At 39.3% G+C, this 21,931-nt stretch overlaps 4 protein-coding genes across 5 annotated transcripts; all 4 read left to right on the top strand.

The window, feature by feature from the left end:
- The first annotated feature begins 6,868 nt into the window (after nt 1–6,868).
- Nucleotides 6,869–8,422, top strand: LOC121180664 (sialidase-2-like). The gene is made up of 2 exons (XM_041036256.1): nt 6,869–7,200; nt 7,320–8,422. The coding sequence occupies exons 1-2, from the start codon at nt 6,901–6,903 to the stop codon at nt 8,253–8,255; spliced, it is 1,236 nt and encodes a 411-aa protein (XP_040892190.1). The 5' UTR covers nt 6,869–6,900; the 3' UTR covers nt 8,256–8,422.
- A 1,547-nt stretch (nt 8,423–9,969) lies between these two features.
- LOC121180945 (sialidase-3-like) lies at nt 9,970–15,702 on the top strand. Of its 2 annotated transcripts, XR_005893981.1 has the most exons (3): nt 9,970–10,227; nt 10,346–11,994; nt 15,269–15,702. XR_005893981.1 is itself a non-coding variant. In XM_041036651.1 (2 exons), exons 1-2 carry the CDS (start codon nt 10,036–10,038, stop codon nt 11,309–11,311), a joined length of 1,158 nt encoding a protein of 385 aa, XP_040892585.1. In that variant the 5' UTR covers nt 9,970–10,035; the 3' UTR covers nt 11,312–12,432. The 2 variants fall into 2 exon arrangements, 1 of the variants encoding a protein (XP_040892585.1); XM_041036651.1 differs by lacking the exon at nt 15,269–15,702 and having other exon boundaries at nt 10,346–12,432.
- Nucleotides 13,371–15,702, top strand: LOC121180944 (sialidase-4-like). Its single transcript, XM_041036650.1, has 2 exons — nt 13,371–13,626; nt 13,745–15,702. The coding sequence occupies exons 1-2, from the start codon at nt 13,435–13,437 to the stop codon at nt 14,729–14,731; spliced, it is 1,179 nt and encodes a 392-aa protein (XP_040892584.1). The 5' UTR covers nt 13,371–13,434; the 3' UTR covers nt 14,732–15,702.
- An 850-nt stretch (nt 15,703–16,552) lies between these two features.
- LOC121180615 (sialidase-3-like) lies at nt 16,553–18,369 on the top strand. The gene is made up of 2 exons (XM_041036189.1): nt 16,553–16,820; nt 16,940–18,369. Exons 1-2 carry the CDS (start codon nt 16,620–16,622, stop codon nt 17,873–17,875), a joined length of 1,137 nt encoding a protein of 378 aa, XP_040892123.1. The 5' UTR covers nt 16,553–16,619; the 3' UTR covers nt 17,876–18,369.
- Nucleotides 18,370–21,931: the final 3,562 nt, after the last annotated feature.

Here is a 21,931-nt window from a genome sequence, read left to right as displayed (position 1 = left end):
AAAGCTGAAGCCAAATTAATAAAGTTTAACAGGATAAAGATGTGGCTTGTTACACAGCATGACATTAAAATTGCCCTCCTAAAGGACAGAAAACAATCTGTATTTATGAGTTCCTGGCCATAGAACATCACATAAAAAGAAGAGTTTGTATTTATATAGCTATAGCTATACCTATTTACATTAAAGATGTTATAGTATATATGTATTTTAGTCTAAAATTATCAATAAAATATGAAGTACATAAATAAGCATGCTAACCAGCTAGCCGTGGCCCACCCAGGCTCGTAACTTTGAACCTCAAGAGGAGATAGTGAGTCACTGCAGTGGCCAGTCTGCCCTCAGGATGGAGGAGACAGAGACAGCTCTTAGCGAGTAACATTTCTTCTAGTAAACAACTATTAATGCTCATGTTGGCTTTACAGTGATAACAAATACGTACAGATAGCACCTTTAAAGTTTTTGCCCCTTGCCAATAAGGCCTTTACCTATTTCCTTCATACTTCTCCCCACTGGCTAGGCTGACGTCAGAGTACTCTCTCATAACAATTAAGTTGAACCAGCGAGCATGGAAAGGCAAACGCACACGAGGCCTCAATCTCTGCTTGCTCCAGCTAAGCTGTGGTGGTGAGGTGTGTTACCTGGCACTGTTAAATGTTATTTTCGTTGATGCTCTGGTTATTGGATGCTGTTAGGTTTTATTCCACTTGGCACTGCAATAATTGTTGTTCTTTTGGAGCTGAGCGGTGAAACTCACCTTCCTTGCCCAAGTTATTGAGCAATAAAAGCTGGGAAGTGCCTGGATTCCTTTAAAAACTCAGTGTTATCTCATATAATTACTTGGATTTTGAATATAGAGATTTTTACCGATATGAGAAGTGTGTGTGGGCCTGTATGGGTGTCCAGGCCTGGGTGTGTAGATGAGTGTGGCAAAACATATCTACACAAAGTGCATGATATGTTTTAAGCATGTGTGCTCCCTGTATCCAGAGTGATAATGTGTGGGAGGGGAGTATTGAGATGTGGCCTCAAACCAGGACAAAATGTCTTTTGGCTCTGGGAGTGAACCTCTGGTACCCCTGGGTGGAATTGAAACCACTTCGGTGGAAGCGTTCACACCCTCGGTTCCACCGAAGAGGTTTCAATTTGCTCCAAGAGGTACCACCCATGAGTTTAAATGTTTGGGTTCTCTAACCAGTCTCTAGAACTGAAGAAGCTTCTCGGATGAGAGGTGAAGCGTCTTCAAGCTTCAAACAAGAAGTCAAGTTGTCTTTAATCAACCCTTAGGATACGATGAACATGATGAATGAGAATTTGCACAGACAACTTTTAAATTAGCACGTCTGTTATCGACATGACAAACATGAAACTGATTTTTTATCTTTGGTCCCTCGGGGGCAGCAGAAACAAGCTGTGCGCACAAAATTGGCGTATCGTCACCTTTTAAGGTGATATGTCAAACACACCAGCAAACAGCTGCTTATTTACACATCTAGACCTGTGATTTGCAACATAACATCAGCTTGTCTCACTCATTTTTAAATGTTTCCCTAATCATAAACAAATACCACAGGCAAAACCTTTGCGTGAGCATGTAAGAGCCTCGGAGGACTCACAAATGTATCTGCAATTTCTGAGTGACAGTCACTTCTGAGCTGTGATGCTTCGCCCATTTACGATCTTCGTGTAAGCAGCGCTCGCAAATCATTTCTGTGAACCAAGCTCCTGACATCTAACCCAACACAATTCTGCTCTCTTCCGCACAAGGAAGAACATTACATGCCACATACTTTCCCCCTCTGTAGACCATCAACTTTGATTTAAAATAACTTGAAAGTCAGATATTTTCATGTAAATGCAATTTGGAAGCATCTTGTGCTTTTATTACCTGTTTGCTTTGGCAGCAAATCAGCAGACGAATAAAAAATAGACTCAAGTTTTGACTGACACATTGATCGCTTTTCAAAGCCTTTTCTTTTTTTCCATTTGTCATCATCGTTTCATCCACCACATGAATCATTACTGCGGCTAAAAGTAACAAATACTGAACATTTCATAGAAACACACAGCCTGACAGACAGGATCTTTCCTCTCCACTGCCGTAACAAATGAGTATCAGATTCAAAGCATGCACTGCTATGAATGGAGCTGTCCGTCAGATTTCACACACACGAACACACAATTTACACTTACACGAGTCACATGCCACCAGCGGTCTGAAATGAAACAGACTCCTTTCCATTGTTATCCCCTCCCATTCATCCCTCCTCACTCAAAAACCAGGAAAGGTCGACTTTGTGTATTTGTATGGTCGGAAATCTGCTACAAATCTGGCAGCCATATGCTGGGACATATTCAGCTTTCATGTCTTTCAACTTGGTCATTTTTTATTTTATTTTATTTTTTTTTTTAGTTTTATGAAAGCGTCTGCTTCTCCGCACATGTGAATCTCCCTTGCTTGGTATTCTTATTGTTTTTGAAGTGAAGCCTAGCATTGTGTGGTTGCTGACAGTGCTCTGAGACTGAGGGAGGCCTTCTGCTGCGTGAGTGAACATTTGGGAGATTATGGTTCAAAGGGGGCTGTGCTGAGCTTGTACAGACCACACTGGCCTGCACATTCACTTATTTCTGTTACAAGTTGTCAGTAACTGGGGTATGTAACGTAGATTGGTTCCATAGCTTTGTTCCCTGGTTCTGACATTAATGTTGTACTGACCTTTAGCGGGATCACCAATGATTTTGAAGACCACAGAAAACAGGAGACAGGAGTGTAAATATGGTATATACTGTAGGCCCAGTATAGCTCATATATATATATTGGCTGTATCATTTATACTGTGGCATCGAATGCTGGATTATCATTGGGTGCTGACCTGTGGCCCCAGATCCTCAGGGGCCCTGAAGGCTCCATGTTCAAAGTGTAGTCAGTGGCAGTTAGTTTCTTGAAATTGTGTTTGTCAATACACCCTGTATGTACTAAAGCAGCCCATAAACTGGAATGATAAGTGACTGAAATCAGGACCGCAATATTTGTATTTAATATTATTTCTTTTGTTATTTTCTGCTGAATTTTCTTTTCTATAGAATTTCTCTACAAAAAACATTCATCACCATGAATACACTCCCAATCTGCTCCACCACGACTATGTGGAGTTGGTTTGATCAGATATGACTGATTTTAACTAAGCAACCCACCAGCTGTCATCATGTCGTGATTCAGTTGTTGCTAAACCCCGACCACTTCAAACAAACCAGTGAAAAGAACACAGAGCAAAGGAAAAACAGAAACCTTGTGTATGAGATAACTAAAACAGTAAAAAAAAAGGCTGATCTGGCTCTGGTGGCAGCTTTTGTCTCGGAGAGTATTAGGCCAGTGTGAGCAATACCATGAATACATGAGTAGGACTTCTTTATGGCAATATGGGGTTCGGTTTATGATCCCTATATTGCCATGGTATTATGATAGTTGAACACAGCTGTTCCTATGTGTCCTTTTCTTGTGTCCCTGACACTGCTGCAGTTCATGCAGCATTTCAGGAACCAGACCTTCACCCTGCCGTCCACTTCTAAGCATTTGAGTCAGCTCTGTGAATTGAGCAGTACTAAGAATGGGGAGTTGGCCTCATCACCCCCTCACGCACTGCTGGGCTGTGCTTGGTGAGATGGCCGACTGAGCAATAGTGATGGTGATTGTTGCTTTGGTGGAGAGGTGATGAGCATATGACTCGTTTGAATTGCAGGAGCTTTGAATTGATCATTAACAACTTGCAAAATCATTGTGATGCACGCAGACAATATTTTTCAACAGAACAACGCAGCCAACAACAAATAAAGTTCAAGGTCACATATGACGTACGAGTGTGAAGTGTGAGGTGTGAAGGGGAGTTTGCCTTTATTGGAACAGAGAGTCAGCCAGGGTGGTCCCTTGCTGTGTGCTGGGAGGATGGGAGGCTTCTCAACACAACAACAGAAAAAACAAGTCATCCTTCTCCTTCTCCTCCTAAACTCTTCAAACCCTTCCTGAGCTGAACGGTTTAGTTGTAAGTTAGAGACCTGGTGGGGAAGGAGGAGGAGGGGGAGAAGGGATGTCAACGAACTAACAAAGCTGCTATTAACACTGACCATGCTCATGCCTCCGTCTTACTTCTTTCCCTGCTAAACCCGTTTAATTCTCCTTCCCTCAGACCTGAAAGCTGTTTACTTTTCGTGATTCTTCCACTTTTATTTGTTAAAATGCAGGTCAGACTAGACTATTTGAATTCAATGGCAAGCTGCTGATGTGTTCTTTTTATCCAAAACTATTCAGGAATTATCAAGCCAATACTCTTTAATTATCCCTCTGACCTTTGCCCCTCTCGTATCCCTGGCTCTGGTCTCTAGCACCTGTCAGCTCTACTTTTTTTATGAGCTCTGGAAGCAGAAATGGATACAGAGCGACAGGGTAGAACGGTTTGGGGGGGCAGGAGGAGAAGGAAAGTTAAGGGGGATTTCTGTGATACTTATGAGCTGCAGGGCGGTACACAGTGGAGCATACAGTACAGTGTTGTATGGCACTGATGAAGCTTTCTGGGAACATCAGATCTTACTTTCTCTGTAAAGGAAGGTCACAACAGCCTTCAAGGATGTTTTTCTCAAATCTAAGAAGAAAATGACTTGAATTCTTTGCACCTTCCCTTTTCCTTTTAATCAGTATGCAACAAGCAGAAACTGGAAGTAAAAATGCAGAACAAAATTGTGGAACAGAAAACTCAGGCTTGCACAGCAGAATTGTAGATTGCTGCAATTTTGTCTACAGAGAGGCACAGTTTTACAGGTGTTACACAGTCGTATTTTACTATTGATGTGGTCTGTTGAGATTCGATTTAACCCACCTCTAAAACATAAAAATCACTTTGTAATAATCACTTTTACGTCGGTATATGTGATCAGTCGTTTTAGTTGATGCATGTGTTTGTCCCCTGGGTCAAAACATCTAACTTGTTTCCCTGCTTTTCTATCCGGGTTTATTTTTACAGAGCAGCTCAAGTGTCTTCTCTTCCTTTTTGTCTGTGTTGAAGGTCTCAGAGCAGTGGCAGGTTAGATCATCACCAACCAACCACCACCCACAAGACCCCACAAGACATCAAAATAATTGATTTGACTTGTGGACTTTGTGGTGAAATCAAGATTTCACTTACGCTGAATTTCGTGTATAGATCCAGATGTCTGTCTTGAGGTACTTAGTTTGAGGTGTTTCCTCATTTCATTCGAAATGACGCAGAGAGCAGGAAAAAGTTTTATAAAGATAAGTTGATGTTGGCTTAGTTATTCAAATTACCACAACCTGACTGCCAAATCTCAATGATGTCGTGTTAAGGAGAGACTGCTTGCCTGCAACGAAGGCTCAAGAAAGAGCTATCAATCTGTCGGTCCTTTGCACATCCGGGCCCGACATTGTTGATAAAAGGACAGTCCATTAATTTGTGAAGAGAATAGTTAGACATCCTAGGAAATGTTCTTATCTGGTAGAAATGTTAGGGTGGAGAGTTTATTGGAATGTTGGACCAGCTACACAGTAATGGCTCCTATGATGTATGTTCATTGGCTCCATTCTTGGTCCCTTGCTGTTCTCTGGTTACATGCTCCCACAAGGACATATTCTCCGCAAACACAATATTCACTGTGCAGCTGACACCCAAATCTATGTCCCAGTAAAAAACAATGAAGAAGGCAACATACGTCATCTAATCTCAATCAGATACTAAACATTTGATAGCTTAAAATTTTTTTCTAGCTAAATCACTCACAATGGTATTCGGCCCTCCAAAGTCCATATGGTCTCCACAGAACAGTCTTGGCTCTTTGTCAGCTAATATCAAATCTGCAGCCAGAAGCCTGGGTGTGTATTTGGACAGTCATCTTTCTGACAAATAATTCACAAGCATTGTCCAATGATGCTTCGTTCAACTGAAGACTTCCTCGCTCACACTTAGAAGGTGACTGTTGTATATATTGTATTAAATCTTGGATAATTGTTTACATTTGAAAGATATATCTTTATTTATATTTATCTTGTTTATGAAATGTAAACAATGATTTTAAAAAAATAACCTGAGTTACAAGAGCTTTCTGGACTAGCTCTCTAGTCTAGTTGATATTTAACACCATGGCCATTGTGGGAAACAGATTGTCATTCATCAAGAACACATCACGAATTTGTCAAATGTGACCCGAAACAACAATACAACAGAGTAGTAAAACTTAGCAAAAGTTTGAAATGTCATAAATGATTCCTAATCAGTTATGGATCAATTGAGTAATCTGGTATTGCTGATAATGAGCCTAAGTCCAGGACCAGGAAATATTTTAACTTTTCCAAGTGTAACTGGTATTAATGACTTGTTCAATTGCAAAATAGATTCATTGAGGACATTTTTGACATCTGACCTCTCTTTCAAAATCATAGAGTCATGGTAAACGTAGAATGTGCTGTTCAGATGTGTCACTTTAAACATTACTCACACACATTTGTGTTGTGATATATGATGATATTTGTGTTCGAATTCTGGTTGTGCCTACTGGGTGTGCCTAATTTCACAATGATGACAATGACAAAGGCATCACATAAAATCAAATAATGAAATACGGTTAGATGATTTAAAGTATGTTTTTTCCACCTCATTATAAACCCAAAAGTAATTAAATTTAGGAAACTGATGTGCTCCAATTCTGACTTAAACTTAAAGCTCTGCTATTTTCATTCCATTTCTAATCAACTGAAGAAACAGAAATTACTCATTAAAAAAGTGAAGCATTTCATCAGACGTGAACAATGTGTTTAGGATGAAACATCAACAAAAAAAAACTCCCTGACTCACAAACTGCACCACCCAATATCACATAAAACCCCTAGTGGGAGATAAGATGGAACAGCAGGAGGCTGGTAGAGATATACACTGCAAGTGTTTCTCATCTATTGACTGGTCGTTTTATAGGCAGACACGAACCATGGAGAATGCACCTTTAACTAATGTTCAATTACAGAAACAAACTCTCTTTAAATCTGAGGAGGGATGCGTGTACAGGATTCCTGCTCTTTTCTATGATACAGAAAATGAAACTCTTCTGGCCTTTGCAGAGCGGCGGGAGACTGCAGCTGATACCTCTACTGAAAAGCTGGTTGTGGCAAAAGGAAAGGTATCCTGCAGTGAAAGGAGTATTCAGGTAATTGACCTCAGCAATTGTTTCAAGGCTGAAGTACATGTGAATATACAGTATTACGTTCAACTCCATGAAATCTGCTTTGTTTTATTTGCACACTTCTGAATAATATTTTTTTATAGTGGACAGAGCCTGAAGAAGTGAAAGAGGCCTGTAAGCATCACCACCGTCCCATGAACCCCTGCCCAGTGTATGACAAGAAAAACAGCAAACTCTTCCTGTTTTTCATCTGTATCGAGGGCAAACTCTCAGACTGGGACCAGATAGATAAGGGCACCAACAAGACCCGTCTCTGCTACATCACGAGTGAGGATCACGGAGATAACTGGAGTGAGGAGGTGACGGATTTGACAGACAAACTGGACGAAGTTAAGGACTGGGCCACCTTTGCAGTTGGGCCAGGCCATGGTCTTCAAACAGAGTCTGGTAGATTGATTGTTCCTGTTTATGGCTACCCGAAGAATGATCGTTCACATTCACTCGCCCTGTACAGTGATGATTCAGGTCTCAGTTGGCAGTTTGGCAAAATGATTCAAACAAATTCAGTTGAATGTGAAATGGCAGAGTTTTTTGATGAAGGAAACAAAAGCATCATCTACTGCAATGCCCGTTGTGAGGGAGGCAATCGAGTGGAGGCTGCCAGTGGAAATGATGGAGGTGATTTTTCCCAGCTGTCTGGTGCTGAGAATCTTGTTGAAACAGGTGGAGGTTGTCAGGGAAGTGTGGTCTCCTTTCCAGCTCAAAGTGAAGGTGAAAATGCAGAGGGTGAGCAAAGAGAGAACCAGAACAAGTGGCTGCTCTTCACTCACCCAAGTGACAAGTCTAAAAGGATTAATTTAGGAGTGTATCTGAACAAATCCCCAAAGTCTCCAAGTGCATGGAGCAAACCCTGGATCATTTACCATGGACCCAGTGGTTACTCAGACCTGGCTTACATTGGTGGTGGTTGGTTTGCTTGTCTAATGGAGTGTGGGGAGAAAAAGGAAACTGAGCAGATAGCCTCTGTGGTTTTTAGCTACAAAGACATTGAGCAACGCATTAGAGACTCATGTCCTTAACTGACATGACGCCTTTTGTTGCTGTCAAACCATAAGTGACATGTTGTCTTCCACATATGAAAATTCTACGTAACTTGTTGTTTCATACAGGTAATACTACAGCACTGAACATAATGATTTACAATCAGTTATATTTAAATGCTGTATCCTTTAAAATAATTAACAGCCATGTACAAATACAGTTAACTTATATTTTCATTTATGTTTGATTTGATTTTGATTTCAGCTCAAACGACCATGAAAATTATGCATGATATTGTACTTACATTTTAAACTGTATTTCTCTATTGTATTTCTAAAGATGTAATATGTTTGAATTTGTGTTGTTTATCAAATGTAAATAATTAAATATATTTTACAAATGCTTTATTATAACAGCTGTCTTGATTAGTTAAAATAAATATTGAACAATCTGTTTGACATTTGACATTTTTGTCTGCAGCTGAGACGAAGTGCATCTTGTTTTCCTCAAATGAAGCTTCAAGGGAAGCTGTCAGGTTTGATAAGGTAAAACTTCAAACAACAACAACAACAAAATACTATTGCAGTGAAAACATTTTCATAACTGTTGAAAATATTAAAAGTTTCTGCTCTGGACCAGATGTGAAACTTTTAATATTTTAACTTTTTACTGAGGATGATTGGAATTACTGAACTGAGTAACTGCTAAAACAGAATGGAGAAGGTTTTTTGTTAATATTTCACCTTCCTTTCCCACTTGTAGGGCTGTGACAAACTTAAAATGCGGTTACTTTAGTCATTTCTGAAACACATTTCAAGGTTTTGTGTTTGTGTTATGATGTATGTTGATTTGTGTGTTCAAATCCTGGTTGTTTCCCATTGTACTTTTCCATTAACTGATGTATGCAATGACATATGTTCTTCAATAACAAGAAAAACTCCTTCCTCTTTCACAAACTGCACCACCCAGTATAATAAAAGCCTCAACAGGCAAATTTTGATGATTTTAGAGATACACACTGCAAGTTCTTCGAAGGTCAATGTTCCTATTTTCTCACAGTTCTGACTTGCAATTTTCAATTCGCCAAAACAGAAATACCACAAAAGTTTTTAACTTCAAATTTTACGCATAATCACTCAAAGAGTTGAACTGCACTTGAGTGTAACGAGAGCTGTGAAAGTCATCTCCTTCTACCTTAGGTCACAAACTTATCAATCACCACTTGCAACTTTAAGGGATGTCTAACCACAGAAACAAACTGCCTTTAAATCTCATGATGAAGGTGTGTCCAGGATTCCTGCTCTTTTCTACGAGTGGGAAAGTGAAAGTGTTCTAACCTTTGCCAAGCACTGATTTACTTCATTCACTCCAAGGTGTTGCTTGGTATTGCAGTAGATGAAGCTGTTGTCTCTATAATCAAATGCCTTTGTTATTCTACAGTGAACTCATTTAGTTTGAAGCATTTTAACAAAATGCCACTTGTTACCAGAATCATCTCTGTAAAAGATAAGTGCAAATGGAGTGGAGCAACTACATGTCATACAACAGCAGAGTGAGAGGGAAAATAAGTTTAAACAGGAAAAACCTAACTATCACCACATGATCGCTTCATTTCTTACGAACTGTAGAAATAGTTCAATCTATTAAAATAATGTGTAATTTTCTCAGAAGCAAATGATGAGGATTAGGCAGAAATATCAGTAAAGACCCCTCCCTCATTCACAAATGGCAGTATAAAAACAGCAGTAAGATTGTAGAGATACACACTGAGAGTCTTTCTTATCAATTGACTGATCATTTTATACACAGACAGCAGCCATGAACAGTGGAACTTTTCAGAAAAAACCTGTCTTTAAAGCTAAAGTGTACAGAATTCCTGCTCTTTTCTATGATACAGAAAGGGACACTCTTCTGGCCTTTGCAGAGCAGCGGGAGACTAAAGATGATACCTCTACTGAAAATCTGGTTATGGCAAAAGGAACGGTATCCCGCAGTGAGAGGAGTATTCAGGTAATTGACCTCAGCAATTGTTTGATGGCTGAAGTACATGTCAATATACAGTATTATTTTCAGCTCCATTAAAACTGCTTGGTTTTATTTACATAACTCTGAATAATATTTTTTATAGTGGACAGAGCCTGAAGAAGTGAAAGAGGCACATCTTGATGGATACCGTCCCATGAACCCCTGCCCAGTGTATGACAAGAAAAACAGCAAACTCTTCCTGTTTTTCATCTGTATCGAGGGCAAACTCTCAGACTGGGACCAGATAGATAAGGGCACCAACAAGACCCGTCTCTGCTACATCACGAGTGAGGATCACGGAGATAGCTGGAGTGAGGAGGTGACGGATTTGACAGACCAACTAGGTGAAATTAAGGACTGGTCCACCTTTGCAGTTGGGCCAGGCCATGGTCTTCAAACAGAGTCTGGTAGATTGATTGTTCCTGTTTATGCTTATAGTTCCTGCTGCCCCTCATGGTGTAGAGGTTGTGTAGACCGTCGTTGCACTAAATCTTATGCACTCGCCCTGTGCAGTGGTGATTATGGTGAAAGTTGGCAGTTTGGCAAAATGATTCAAACAAATTCAGTTGAATGTGAAATGGCAGAGGTTTTTGATGAAGGAAACAAAAGCATCATCTACTGCAATGCCCGTAATAAGGGCGGCAATCGAGTGGAGGCTGCCAGTGGAAATGATGGAGGTGATTTTTCCCAGCTGTGTGGTGCTGAGAAGCTTGTTGAAACAGGTACAGGTTGTCAGGGAAGTGTGGTCTCCTTTCCAGCTCAAAGTGAAGGTGAAAATGCAGAGGGTGAGCAAAGAGAGAACCAGAACAAGTGGCTGCTCTTCACTCACCCAAGTGACAAGTCTAAAAGGATTAATTTAGGAGTGTATCTGAACAAATCCCCAAAGCCTCAAAGTGCATGGAGCAAACCCTGGATCATTCACCATGGACCCAGTGGTTACTCAGACCTGGCTTACATTGGTGGTGGTTGGTTTGCTTGTCTAATGGAGTGTGGGAAGAAAAAGGAAACTGAGCAGATAGCCTCTGTGGTTTTTAGCTACGACGATGTCAAGAAAGGCATTGGAGAGTAAATAACCAATGTCTTTAACTGACATGATGCCTTTCTCTGTCTTCAAACCATAAGTGACATGTTGTCTTCCACATATGAAACTTCAAAGTAATCTGCTGTTTTATACAAGTAATACTACAGCTCTGAAAAACTAATTAGAATTGATAAACATATTAATGATTTACAAGCAGTTATATTTACATGCTCTGCCTTTTAAAATAATTAACAGCCATATACAAATACAGTTAACTTTAAGTTGCTTATATTTTCATTTATTTTTTATTTAATTTTGATTTCAGCTCTAACAATCATGAAAGTTATGCATGATACTGTACTTACATTTTAAACTGTATTTCTTTATTGTACTTCTAAAGATGTCATATGTTTGAGTTTGTGTTGTTTATCAAATGTCATGTCATCATCTGCCGCTTATCTGGGTCAAGGCCCAGGTCACAGGGGCAACTACCACCCAGAGTGGGGTTCAAACCCACGACCCAGAGAGAGTGAGTCTCGTGCTCTACCGACTGAGCTTACCGGGCGGCATTTATGAAATGTAAAGAAATAAATATTTTTAACTTTATTATAACAGCTGTCTTGATTAGTTAAAATAAATATTGAACAATCTGTTTCGTTTGACATTTGACACTTTTTTTAGTAGCTGAGACAATGTGCATCTTGTTTTTCCTCTTCAAGGGAAACTGTCAGGTTTGATAAAGTAAAACTTCACAAACAAAATACTATTGCAGTGAAAACATTCATAACTGTTGAAAATATCAAAGGTCTCTGCTCTGGACCAGATGTGAAACTTTTAATATTTTAACTTTTTGCTCAACTTGTTTTTACTGAGGATGATTGGAATTACTGAATTGAGAAATTGCTAAAACAGACTGGAGAGGTTTTTTATTTTTTGCAATATTTCACCTTCCTTTCCCACTTGTAGGGCTGTGACAAACTTAAAATGCGTTGTTACTTTAGTCATTTCTGAAACATATTTCAAGGTTTTGTGTTTGTGTTATGATGTGTGTTGATTTGTGTGTTCAAATCCTGGTTGTTTCACATTGTACTTTTCCATTTACTGATGTATGCAATGACATATATTCTTCAATAACAAGAAAATAATAAAATACAGAAATATGATAGAAGGATGTTGTTCCCACCTGCTTATGTCCCACAGTTTAACCCATTAAAAATGTGTAATTTCCTCAGAGATAAACAATGAGGTTTAGACATAAAAAGAAAAACTCCTTCCTCTTTCACAAACTGCACCACCCAGTATAATAAAAGCCTCAACAGGCAAATTTTGATGATTTTAGAGATACACACTGCAAGTCTTTCAAAGGCCAATGTTCCTATTTTCTCAGACAGATCTGACTTGCAATTTTCAATTCCCTAAAACAGAAATACCACAAAAGTTTTTAACTTCAAACTTTACGCATAAACCCCCAAAGATCTGAACTGCACTTGAGTGTAACGAGAGTTGTGAAAGTCATCTCCTTCTACCTTAGGTCACAAACTTATCAATCACCACTTGCAACTTTAAGGGATGTCCAACCACAGAAACAAACTGCCTTTAAATCTCATGATGAAGGTGTGTCCAGGATTCCTGCTCTTTTCTACAAGTGGGAAAGTGAAAGTGTTCTAACCTTTGCCAAGCACTGATTTACTTAATTTACTCAAAGGCTCCGCTTGGTATTGCAGTAGATGAAGCTGTTGTCTCTATAATCAAATGCCTTTGTTATTCTACAGTGAACTGATTTAGTTTGAAGCATTTTGAAATGCCACTTGTTACCAGAATCATCTCTGTAAAGGACAAGTGCAAATGAAGTGGAGCAACTACATGTCATACAACAGCAGCGTGAGTGGGAAAATAAGTTTAAACAGGAAAAATCTAACTATCACCACATGATCTCTTCATTTCTTATGAACTGAAGAAACAGTTCAACCTAATAAAATAATGTGTAATTTCGTCAGAAGCAAACGATGAGGATTAGGCAGAACTAACAGTAAAGACCCCTCCCTCATTCACAAATGGCTCCACCCAGTCTAGTGAGACCCTCAGTATAAAAACAGCAGTAAGATTGTAGAGATACACACTGAGAGTCTTACTCATCAATTGACTGATCATTTGATACACGAACAGCAGCCATGAACAGTGGAACTTTTCAGAAAAAAACTGTCTTTAAAGCTAAAGTGTACAGAATTCCTGCTCTTTTCTATGATACAGAAAGGGAAACTCTTCTGGCCTTTGCAGAGCAGCGGGAGACTACAGCTGATACCTCTACTAAAAATCTGGTTATGGCAAAAGGAAAGGTATCCCGCAGTGAGAGGAGTATTCAGGTAATTAACCCCAGTAATAGTTTCAAGGCTGAAGTACATGTGAATATACAGTATTATTTTCAACTCCATTAAAAGTGCTTGGTTTTTTTTACACAACTTTGAATAATATTTTTTATAGTGGACAGAGCCTGAAGAAGTGAAAGAGGCACATCTTGATGGACACCGTCCCATGAACCCCTGCCCAGTGTATGACAAGAAAAACAGCAAACTCTTCCTGTTTTTCATCTGTATCGAGGGCAAACTCTCAGACTGGGACCAGATAGATAAGGGCACCAACAAGACCCGTCTCTGCTACATCACGAGTGAGGATCACGGAGATAACTGGAGTGAGGAGGTGACGGATTTGACGGACAAACTGGACGAAATTAAGGACTGGGCCACCTTTGCAGTTGGGCCAGGCCATGGTCTTCAAACAGAGTCTGGTAGATTGATTGTTCCTGTTTATGCTTATAATTCCTGCTGCCCCTCATCGTGTTTTTGTTTTGTCAAACGTTGCTGCACTAAACCATATGTACTCGCCCTGTACAGTGATGATTCAGGTGTCAGTTGGCAGTTTGGGAAAATGCTTCAGACTATTTCAGTTGAATGTCAAATGGCAGAGTTTTTTGATGAAGGAAACAAAAGCATCATCTACTGCAATGCCCGTAGTGAGGGCGGCTATCGAGTGGAGGCTGCCAGTGGAAATGATGGAGGTGATTTTTCCCAGCTGTGTGGTGCTGAGAAGCTTGTTGAAACATGTGGAGGTTGTCAGGGAAGTGTGGTCTCCTTTCCAGCTCAAAGTGAAGGTGAAAATGCAGAGGGTGAGCAAAAAGAGAACCAGAACAAGTGGCTGCTCTTCACTCACCCAAGTTACAAGTGTAAAAGGATTAATTTAGGAGTGTATCTGAACAAATCCCCAAAGTCTCCAAGTGCATGGAGCAAACCCTGGATCATTAACCATGGACCCAGTGGTTACTCAGACCTGGCTTACATTGGTGGTGGTTGGTTTGCTTGTCTAATGGAGTGTGGGGAGACAAAAGAAACTGAGCAGATAGCCTCTGTGGTTTTTAGCTACAAAGACATTGAGCCATGCATCACTGATTCATGTCTGTGTCACTGTCTTTAACTGACATGACGCCTTTTGTTGCTGTCAAACCATAAGAGACATGTTGTCTTCCACATATGAAACTTCAAAGTAATTTGCTGTTTCATACAAGTAATGCTACTGCAGTGAAAAACTAATTAGAACTGATGAACATATTACATATTTACAAGCAGTTATATTTACATGCTCTGCCTTTTAAAATAATTAACAGCCATATACAAATACAGTTAACTTTAAGTTGCTTATATTTTCATTTACGTTTGATTTGATTTTGATTTCAGCTCTAACAATCATGAAAGTTATGCATGAAAATATACAGACATGTTAAACTGTATTTCTTTATTGTACTTGTAAAGATGTCATATGTGTGAGTTTGTGTTGTTTATCAAATGTAAAGAATTAAATATATTTCACAAATACTTTATTATAACAGCTGTCTTGATTAGTTAAAATAAATATTGAACAATCTGTTTTGTTTGACATTTGACACTCTTTTCAGTAGCTGAGACAAAGTGCATCTTCTTTTCATCTTAATGAGGCTTCAAGGGAAACTGTCAGGTTTGATAAAGTAAAACTTCACAAACAAAATACTATTGCAGTGAAAACATTTTCATCACTGTTGAAAATATTAAAAGTTTCTGCTCTGGACCAGATGTGAAACTTTTAATATTTTAACTTTTTGCTCAACTTGTTTTTACTGAGGATGATTGGAATTACTGAATTGAGAAATTGCTAAAACAGACTGGAGAGGTTTTTTATTTTTTGCAATATTTCACCTTCCTTTCCCACTTGTAGGGCTGTGACAAACTTAAAATGCGTTGTTACTTTAGTCATTTCTGAAACACATTTCAAGGTTTTGTGTTTGTGTTATGATGTGTGTTGATTTGTATGTTCAAATCCTGGTTGTTTCTTATTGTGCTTTTCCATTTACTGATGTATGTAATGACATATATTCTTCAATAACAAGAAAATAATAAACTACAATAATATGATAGAAGGATGTTGTTCCCACCTGTTTGTGTCCCACAGTTTAACCCATTAAAAAATGTGTAATTTCCTCAGAGATAAGCAATGAGGTTTAGACTGAAATAAAAAGAAAAACTCCTTCCTCTTTCACAAACTGCACCACCCAGTATAATAAAAGCCTCAACAGGCAAATTTTGATGATTTTAGAGATACACACTGCAAGTCTTTCAAAGGCCAATGTTCCTATTTTCTCAGACAGATCTGACTTGCAATTTTCAATTCCCCAAAACAGGAATACCACAAAAGTTTTTAACTTTAAACTTTACGCATAATCACTCAAAGAGCTGAACTGCACTTGAGTGTAACGAGAGCTGTGAAAGTCATCTCCTTCTACCTCAGGTCACAAACTTATCAATCACCACTTGTAACTTTAAGGGATGTCCAACCACAGAAACAAACTGCCTTTAAATCTCATGATGAAGGTGTGTCCAGGATTCCTGCTCTTTTCTACGAGTGGGAAAGTGAAAGTGTTCTAACCTTTGCCAAGCACTGATTTACTTCATTTACTCAAAGGTGTCACTTGGTATTGCAGTAGATGAAGCTGTTGTCTCTATAATCAAATGCCTTTGTTATTCTACAGTGAACTGATTTAGTTTGAAGCATTTTGAAATGCCACTTGTTACCAGAATCATCTCTGTAAAGGACAAGTGCTAATGGGGTGGAGCAACTACATATCATACAACAGCAGCGTATAAGTTTTAACAGTCAGAAGCAAACGATGAGGATTAGGCAGAACTATCAGTAAAGACCCCTCCCCCATTCACAAATGGCACCACCCAGTCTAGTGAAACCCTTAGTTGAAAAACAGCAGTAAGATTGTAGAGATACACACCGCAGTTCTTTCTCATGTATTGAGTGACCATTTTATACACAGACACCAGCCATGAACAGTGGAACTTTACAGAAACAAACTGTCTTTAAATCTGAAGAGGGACGTGTGTACAGGATTCCTGCTCTTTTCTATGAAACCAAAAGTGAAACTATTCTTGCCTTTGCAGAGCGACGGGAGACTGCAGCTGATACCTCTACTGAAAAGCTGGTTGTGGCAAAAGGAAAGGTATCCTGCAGTGAGAGGAGTATTCAGGTAATTGACTTCAGCAATTGTTTCAAGGCTGAAGTACATGTGAATATACAGTATTACTTTCAACTCCATGAAATCTGCTTTGTTTTATTTGCACAACTCTGAATAATATTTTTTTATAGTGGACAGAGCCTGAAGAAGTGAAAGAGGCCTGTAAGCATCACCACCGTCCCATGAACCCCTGCCCAGTGTATGACAAGAAAAACAGCAAACTCTTCCTGTTTTTCATCTGTATCGAGGGCAAACTCTCAGACTGGGACCAGATAGATAAGGGCACCAACAAGACCCGTCTCTGCTACATCACGAGTGAGGATCACGGAGATAACTGGAGTGAGGAGGTGACGGATTTGACGGACAAACTGGACGAAATTAAGGACTGGGCCACCTTTGCAGTTGGGCCAGGCCATGGTCTTCAAACAGAGTCTGGTAGATTGATTGTTCCTGTTTATGGCTACCCGAAGAATGATCGTTCACATGCACTCGCCCTGTACAGTGATGATTCAGGTGTCAATTGGCAGTTTGGGAAAACGCTTCTAACAAATTCAGTTGAATGTGAAATGGCAGAGGTTTTTGATGAAGGAAACAAAAGCATCATCTACTGCAATGCCCGTAGTGAGGGCAGCTATCGAGTGGAGGCTGCCAGTGGAAATGATGGAGGTGATTTTTTCCAGCTTTGTGGTGCTGTGAAGCTTGTTGAAACAGGTGGAGGTTGTCAGGGAAGTGTGGTCTCCTTTCCAGCTCAAAGTGAAGGTGAAAATGCAGAGGGGGAGCAAAGAGAGAACCAGAACAAGTGGCTGCTCTTCACTCACCCAAGTGACAAGTCTGAAAGGATTAATTTAGGAGCGTATCTGAACAAATCCCCAAAGTCTCCAAGTGCATGGAGCAAACCCTGGATCATTCACCATGGACCCAGTGGTTACTCAGACCTGACTTACATTGGTGGTGGTTGGTTTACTTGTCTAATGGAGTGTGGGGAGAAAAAGGAAACTGAGCAGATAGCCTCTGTGGTTTTTAGCTACGACGACATTGAGCAACGCATTAGAGACTCATGTCCTTAACTGACTTGACGCCTTTTGTTGCTGTAAAACCATAAGTGACATGTTGTCTTCCACATATGAAAATTCTACGTAACTTGTTGTTCCATACAGGTAATACTACAGCACTGAAAAGCTAAGCAGAACCAATGAACATATACATATATACAACAGTTATATTTAAATGCTGTATCCTTTAAGATAATTAACAGCCATATACAAATACAGTTTCAGTTACATTGTATTTAATTTTGATTTCAGCTCAAACAACCATTAAAATTATGCGTGATATTGTACTGACATCTTAAACTTTATTTCTCTATTGTACTATTGTAGTTTGTGTTGTTTATCAAATGTAAAGAATTAAATATATTTTACAAATTAAATTCTGTTATAACAGGTGTCTTGACTAGTTAAAATAAATATTGAACAATCTGTTTTGTTTGACATGAGACTTTATTCTCGATAGCTAAGAGAAAGTGCATCTTGTTTTTCGCATATGGAGCCACAATCTCGCAATCGCTCTGTAACTGGAACAGTGACCTGAATGGTTCCATGAGGAGAATATTTTCCTCATCATTCAACCGTAGCTCTTTAAGGGTTCTTTTATATATATACATATATATATTCTTCCCCTTCTTCCCGTAATCCATCCCAATTTAACTTGAGAGGGAAATGGTACCTTCAAATGTTTGCCATTTGCACCACCCTGCTTCCTCTTGGGTGCCCCTTAGAAGAACGTGTTTCCTTGAAGACCAAGGTAAAATAAATGTAGTCCAGTGGACTAAAATGAATACATATTTGTTCCTAATAAATAGATAAATAAGTAGAGGTTAAAAACTGTTTAAAAGTGTGTAAAATTAATATTCATAAGTAAAATACATATTGATGTGTTAAAATATGCAGTAAGATTGTAAAGCTCATAAGGAAGTTCAAAGAAATGTTAAAAAAAATGTTTAGAATAATAATTAAAAATGCAGCAATGTATTTCATTTCATTGAAATATTAAATATTTTCTTGTAAGGAATATGTTTTTGAGAGATGTTCAGGGTCACATGAAAGGTTGACGTGTATGGATTGGGTCACGTGATATGCCCGGAGGGGAAGAAGGACAACTTTACGGAGGACGGTCGGAGAGTTTTTTTTTTCACCTGTTCGCGAGGATGTAAACCAAAATGTGTTTGTGTTTCTAACGTGTTCCCAGGGATTGTCAGCAAGGTAATCCGTGCCGGGACACCGGCCGTGAGTAACAGAATTTTAGCTCAAAGTTTTGATTTATTGTGGACCGAGATAGCTGCTCGTTAGCTTAGCGAGTAGAGAGACTAACCCGACGGACTTTGCGCTGCTTCAAGCTAACACGGCTAAGGCTAGTAGCTTCGTCGGGAGTGTTTGCCTCTGTATGGACTGTTTTCGACCCGAGAACGGGAGCCAGGAACCGGACGCGTCTCTGAGCTTACCGGGGATACTCAGAGTTTTGCTAGCAACAGTGGACATCCTCAGGACATCGTCGCTCTTCCTGTATGCTGCCGTTTGGTTTCCAACACCAGGGTGAGGGACCGGTGACCTTCTCTGTGGACCACGCATTTCTGAAAGGTACTGCTTGGATACACGTTTATTATTATTATTATTATTATTATTATTATTATTATTATTATCTTTGTAGTAGTAAACACTCAACGCACGCGAGCAACGGTGCAGGCCTGCGAGGAGTATTGTATTCTGCCGGTTTAGTATTGTAGTGTTTTCTGTGAGTGGGAAAAACACTTGAAGGACTGGGTTTGTACAGAAACCGAATTTTATTTTCCAAGTCATTAATGCAGTTTCAGAGGAAAATTGTAAACCTGTGAGGGAATAACAAGGGCTGAAAAGGATAATTTATTTATTTATTTATTTAGTTAGTTAGTTAGTTCATTAATGTAAGCTTTTTTTTTTTTTTTTTTTTTTTTAACAATTTAAGATACCTTCCGTTTGTGTTTATTGTATTGTATTGGTATAGCCTAGTGTTAAAGGACATTACACCACTCAGGTCAGACAAATTAAGGTATTTTATATAGGTACAGTTGATTTATGTTATCACAACTGATTATAACATTGACATAATCTGAGTTACTCTACCAAAATTAAGTGCATGCATGCAAACAAAACTTTTACTAAAGCATTTTTAAGTTATATCTATAACTCCTGTGTACACAGGGATGCTGGCAGGGATTTTGGGCCCCACCACCTCGCAACCACAGGCCACACGAGTCCTGAAAATATAACACTGTGCAGACATACGTGCAGCATTCTGCATACAGCAGAATTCACTATGTGATGGAAAACAGATACCTTTTATAATAAACCAGATTTTAGTTGGCAACAAAGCCATGGAGAAATACCTTGGCCATATGACCTGAGGGTATTATTTTAACATTGGTTGTTACTTTCATACAGACTGAGTAACTCAGTGCTTCAAACTCCAGGCTGCTTTTGTTTCATATAATGATCATTATGTTGAACGGTGTTAGAATTCTTATTACTGAAAAGAACTTGATCATTTTTCTTTTGTCATTATAATAAAAAAAAAAAAGAAATTCCCACAGACCACCTGCTCTTCTGCCAACTGACATGTCATTCAAAACAATACTGCTCACCTCCTTCTTCAGCTGGGAGTAGGGCTGGTTCATTGTGAGGGGAATGGGGATGAGGACACGGGGCTACTCAGTCTGAAGCTGCATCTCTTGGGCCTGGCGCCAGGCTGGGGCTGATTTAATATGAATAGCTTGTTAAATGTTTGCCTGCATTGATTTAATGTCAGCTTAAAGAGGAGAGAAAACATAAGCGACTACTGTTACACTATAGCATAGTGTTCTATATAGGGCCACTGGATGTTGATGGTTTTGTCAGGTGCTTCAGAAACTGTGTTCTGTTGATTGTTGTTGCCGTGCAATAGCCACAATGAAAGTGTGTCGCCTTTCTACAACTTAAGGTACACTTTATGAGTATGAGGTCTGAAGGAGAGGAGTAACAGGAAGGTAACAGGTTATAAAGTTAAAGTACATAACTGTGGAAAAAAATGGGGTGAATCAAAAATGTGAACGTCAAACATATTCAGTAAACAAAGAAACAACAAAGGTCACTGAAGCATGAGCCTTGATGTGAACATGTATTGTGTAGCCTTATGTGTGCAGAAGGGGCAGTGATGGAGTTGACTGCTGCTGCGTTTTCTGTTTTGGGACTCTCTGTCTCCAAAAACATATTTACATGTCTCTATACAATAAGCACAGATATAAAAGATATTTAGAAAGACATGAAATAAAAAAAAATAGGTATTTAATTTCATTATTGTGCAGGAAATGTATGGACTTGCTATTTGTAACTTAGACAATGGCTGTCTGAATCAACAATTAATATTCAGAGCCAGCCAAACCCAACAAGGCATACAGTGAAGAAAGACAGAAAATCAGTGATACCACAATCAGTCAAATATACCACGTCACTCAAGCACGAATATTACACAGTGACAGTCTCACTTCCTTTCTCATGTTTGTTTTTTTTAATCCATGTAGGTTAGGCTCGAGCCCAAATGCAAAATTAAACTTCTGGCCCAACATATGCTTGGGTCCTTGGCCCAAGTCTGGCCCACATACTTCCACATCTGGGCTGAAGCCGGCTGACAGCCAGGAAGATTTTCTGTGTGTGCGCCAGAATTGGTCCAGATGTGGAAGTAGCATCTGACAGACACGCTTTATGTGGGCCAGATTTCGACTCAGGAACTGTGCATACACACCATTCAGCCATAAGTTTAAAGCCAGTACCTGGTTTTAATGTTGAACATGAGCCCAGACTGCACACTGCAAAATTTCAGTTTGCTCACAACACTGGTTCAGGAATAAATGCCCATGACATTCCCATGAGTCATGAGCCTGCTAACATGCTAATCTCTAAGCTTGTGAACATAGTACAAATGATACCTGCTAAACATCAGTGTGTTGGCATTGTCATTTTGTGTATGTTAGCATACTGGCTTTAGTTCAAGGCATTGCTGTGCCTACAGCCTCACAGGGGCCACTTGCATGGCTACAGACTCTTAGCCCTGTT

Source organism: Toxotes jaculatrix, chromosome 4 (assembly GCF_017976425.1).
Source record: "Toxotes jaculatrix isolate fToxJac2 chromosome 4, fToxJac2.pri, whole genome shotgun sequence".
In the NCBI taxonomy this organism is placed as follows: Eukaryota; Metazoa; Chordata; class Actinopteri; family Toxotidae; genus Toxotes; species Toxotes jaculatrix.
This window is presented reverse-complemented; position numbering and strand designations above follow the sequence as displayed.

What these genes read in the sequence shown, in the direction of transcription:
- LOC121180664 (XM_041036256.1), top strand. Translation starts at nt 6,901, where the DNA reads ATGGAACAGCAGGAGGCTGGTAGAGATATACACTGCAAGTGTTTCTCA. An exon ending in GCAGTGAAAGGAGTATTCAG is followed by an intron (nt 7,201 to 7,319) that starts GTAATTGACCTC and finishes ATTTTTTTATAG; the next exon opens with TGGACAGAGCCTGAAGAAGT.
- LOC121180945 (XM_041036651.1), top strand. Translation starts at nt 10,036, where the DNA reads ATGAACAGTGGAACTTTTCAGAAAAAACCTGTCTTTAAAGCTAAAGTG. An exon ending in GCAGTGAGAGGAGTATTCAG is followed by an intron (nt 10,228 to 10,345) that starts GTAATTGACCTC and finishes TATTTTTTATAG; the next exon opens with TGGACAGAGCCTGAAGAAGT.
- LOC121180944 (XM_041036650.1), top strand. Translation starts at nt 13,435, where the DNA reads ATGAACAGTGGAACTTTTCAGAAAAAAACTGTCTTTAAAGCTAAAGTG. An exon ending in GCAGTGAGAGGAGTATTCAG is followed by an intron (nt 13,627 to 13,744) that starts GTAATTAACCCC and finishes TATTTTTTATAG; the next exon opens with TGGACAGAGCCTGAAGAAGT.
- LOC121180615 (XM_041036189.1), top strand. Translation starts at nt 16,620, where the DNA reads ATGAACAGTGGAACTTTACAGAAACAAACTGTCTTTAAATCTGAAGAG. An exon ending in GCAGTGAGAGGAGTATTCAG is followed by an intron (nt 16,821 to 16,939) that starts GTAATTGACTTC and finishes ATTTTTTTATAG; the next exon opens with TGGACAGAGCCTGAAGAAGT.